Raw genomic sequence first — 2740 nt, forward strand, 5'->3', positions numbered from 1 at the left:
CACTTCTTCTATGGAGATGAAGCCAAAATTTCCACTAATCAGGGATATAGGGGATTCAAAATCATGAGGAAGTTCTTCAAGTATAACATCTAAGTGCTCACGAGGTGAGATTGACTCACCAGTTGCGTGAATGGAGCTTATGATTGAATTGATTTTGAGTAAGAACTCAGAAACTGAGCAACCTTCAAGCCTTGTGTGTCTGAGTTCAGAGCACAGTCGGCACAATTTTGCATTAACATGGTGTTGGAAATATGCATGTATTTTATCCTAGAGTTGCCGCAAGTGTTTGTATCATATGACACGACGTGACATATCTTTGGAGATTGTAGAGTGAAGCCAAAGAAGTTGATCCTGTTGCTCCCAGACTATGAGTTCTTTGGAGATTGATTTTGATTCTGCATCTGCAATCGTTGCATATCTTTGGAGATTGTACATTGAAGCCAAAGAAGTTGATCCTGTTGCTCCTAAACTTTGAGTTCTTTGGAGATTGAGTTTGATTTTGCATCTGCAATTGTTGCAAACTTGATAGGAATCTTAGGGTTAACAAGGTAGTGATGAAGCTTGTGAGTTGTGAGCTTTGATCACTAGCTCGACTTGTTGACACCTTAGGAGGCAGCAGAAAACAAAGCGGGCAAAGACGAAGAATGCAATGTCAGCAATGGCGTCGGTGGTGACGTGGCTGTGAGCACTGTATCGAAATTCTGAGACGAGATCATTGTGATGCTTAACTGATACCATGTTAGAATTCTCTATCTCATGATTCTCGAACCTATGTGAAATGTTGTTATAGATCTTTCTGACAACCTGTTGTAGCAGGTCACGGGCTAGCACTGACCGACACATGTCAGTCAGTTTGCTAGGTTGACTATAACTGTTTCTAACTGTGTTAGACAGTTACAAGGTACACTTGCTGCTGTTAGTTAGACTTGATCTATTCCTCTAATACCTTCTTACCATGGCTTCAGATCTTTTCACTTTATGTTAATAAACTCGTGATGATTGTTAAGCATGGTTATCATAATTACGATCTTAAAAAATTGAGTAGAATCTTCCGATCTTAGTTACGATCTTATGATTTGCGATCTTACTATCCCCTCCCAATCTTATGCAAGATCCCGATTTTGACAACGTTGTTGTTAAAGTGCTCAGATGAATTGCTCAAGGCATTGATCTGTTTTCGTGTTGATGTAAATTGTATGCATTTTAACTGGCATGTTCTGCACATTTGTCATTCATATTTACCAAGTAAAGCTAGACGGTGCATCAAGATATATTCTTACTCAGGAATGATCGCATCAATTGGAGAGAACATTTTTAAGCACATTAGTGATCAGTCCTAATAACTCGGTGCAAGTTTTATGTAATTTACATAAATAATTTCCCTCATCCGGGTTTCTTTATTTGTTGAATGAGGAATAGTATATTCATTAAAATAAGATCTCAGTCATTATTTGTGTGAATAACAAATAAATTGACTGGCTATTCGTTTACTTTTTCGTTTGCTTTTTTCACAGTCCTATGTTCCCATTATTAAGGTGAGCACAAGCTTTTGGTGTGGTACTGTACTAAATACCATCTTGAACACAAGATCTCTGAATTGTTTGCTTTTTTCAATCTTATGTTCCCGTTATTAGTGTGAGAAATTTGATCCACTAAAATATCAATGAGTATTGCCCAATACCTTTTAAAATATAATTGATATGTGCTTGTGCTGCAGGCATGGGAATCAGCCGTGCAAGCAGTGAAGGATGAGGAAGCAATAAAGGAGAAGCTATGTGAAGATTTGAGCAATTTGGTAAATTGATTGTTGAATGAGATATAATAATATGCTACTTTTAAGCTGGTTGTTTGATACTAACAATCTTATATAGGTTCAAGAGAGCAGTCAGTCTCAGTTTTCTCGGCTAGCGGAATTAAAAAGACGATTGGAAGCTATGAATCCAAGTCACATAACAACTAATCATGTATGTTTTTCTCACTTTATATGCATTATTACAGCTGTATAATTTTTGGTGTTTTCTAAGCTACGCGCCTAATTTGTCCAGTCATACTTATACATGTTTAATAATATGCATATTTCGTATTATACAAGTAAATGTTAAATCATACACTTGTATTGTGTTAGGATGGGAGACCAGAAAGTACTTCTCAGAATAGTTCCTCTAATCCCAACGCCAGGGAATCAAGTGGGGGATCAGCGGCAGTTGTTAATACTGATCAAAGTAATGGTCAAAAAGTTGCAGTGACAGATAGACCTAATCAGCAACCTCCTAATGAAGGCGAAGGTAGAAATAAAAAGAAAGTCAACTTCCAATTAAAAGGAAAGGGAATCGGTGCTGTGTCCAAGGGTAGATCTACTGCTCATGGCTGGACTGGTGCTGGCTTTGACGCATGAATTGGGTTGGTGGCAGAATCTAAAAACAATATTAGAAGATATCACTGTGCTACATATATTTTGGGTGAGAAGTCGATACTTTCTGTACAGGGTATATCCTTCTGTCCTCCGTTCTTGCTTTCGAAATTGGAAATGTTGTCTTCCCTCAGTCAATTCAATTCTATTATTTTTCCACCAGTCTGTTGATACAGAATGATTGACCTTGTGGCTTGGGTTTGATAGCGCACTAATTTGTGAAATCCCCTGCTACAACTTTCAGGCAAGAAAATATATGTTGAGTTGGATTCAATTTTTAATTATGCAAGCTGACACATGTTTTGAACCGATAAGTATTCTGTTATCTTC

The 2740-nt window shown here is 37.5% G+C and overlaps 1 protein-coding gene across 3 annotated transcripts in view; it reads left to right on the plus strand.

Moving 5' to 3' along the window:
- LOC131643523 (uncharacterized) overlaps nt 1-2740 on the plus strand; it is a 49754-nt gene extending 47014 nt beyond the window's left edge. The window contains exons 5-8 of one of the 3 annotated variants that reach the window (XR_009296230.1): nt 1718-1795; nt 1872-1964; nt 2126-2486; nt 2574-2740. Coding sequence is in view for 1 of the 3 variants with exons in the window: in XM_058913766.1 (XP_058769749.1) it covers nt 1718-1795; nt 1872-1964; nt 2126-2395 (441 nt within the window). In the remaining 2 variants the exon portion in view is untranslated. Of the gene's footprint in view, nt 1-1717; nt 1796-1871; nt 1965-2125 lie in introns of all 3 variants that reach the window. The other 2 variants (XR_009296231.1, XM_058913766.1) reach the window with 2 other exon arrangements.

Source organism: Vicia villosa, linkage group LG1 (genome assembly GCF_029867415.1).
Source record: "Vicia villosa cultivar HV-30 ecotype Madison, WI linkage group LG1, Vvil1.0, whole genome shotgun sequence".
Lineage (NCBI taxonomy): Eukaryota > Viridiplantae > Streptophyta > Magnoliopsida > Fabales > Fabaceae > Vicia > Vicia villosa.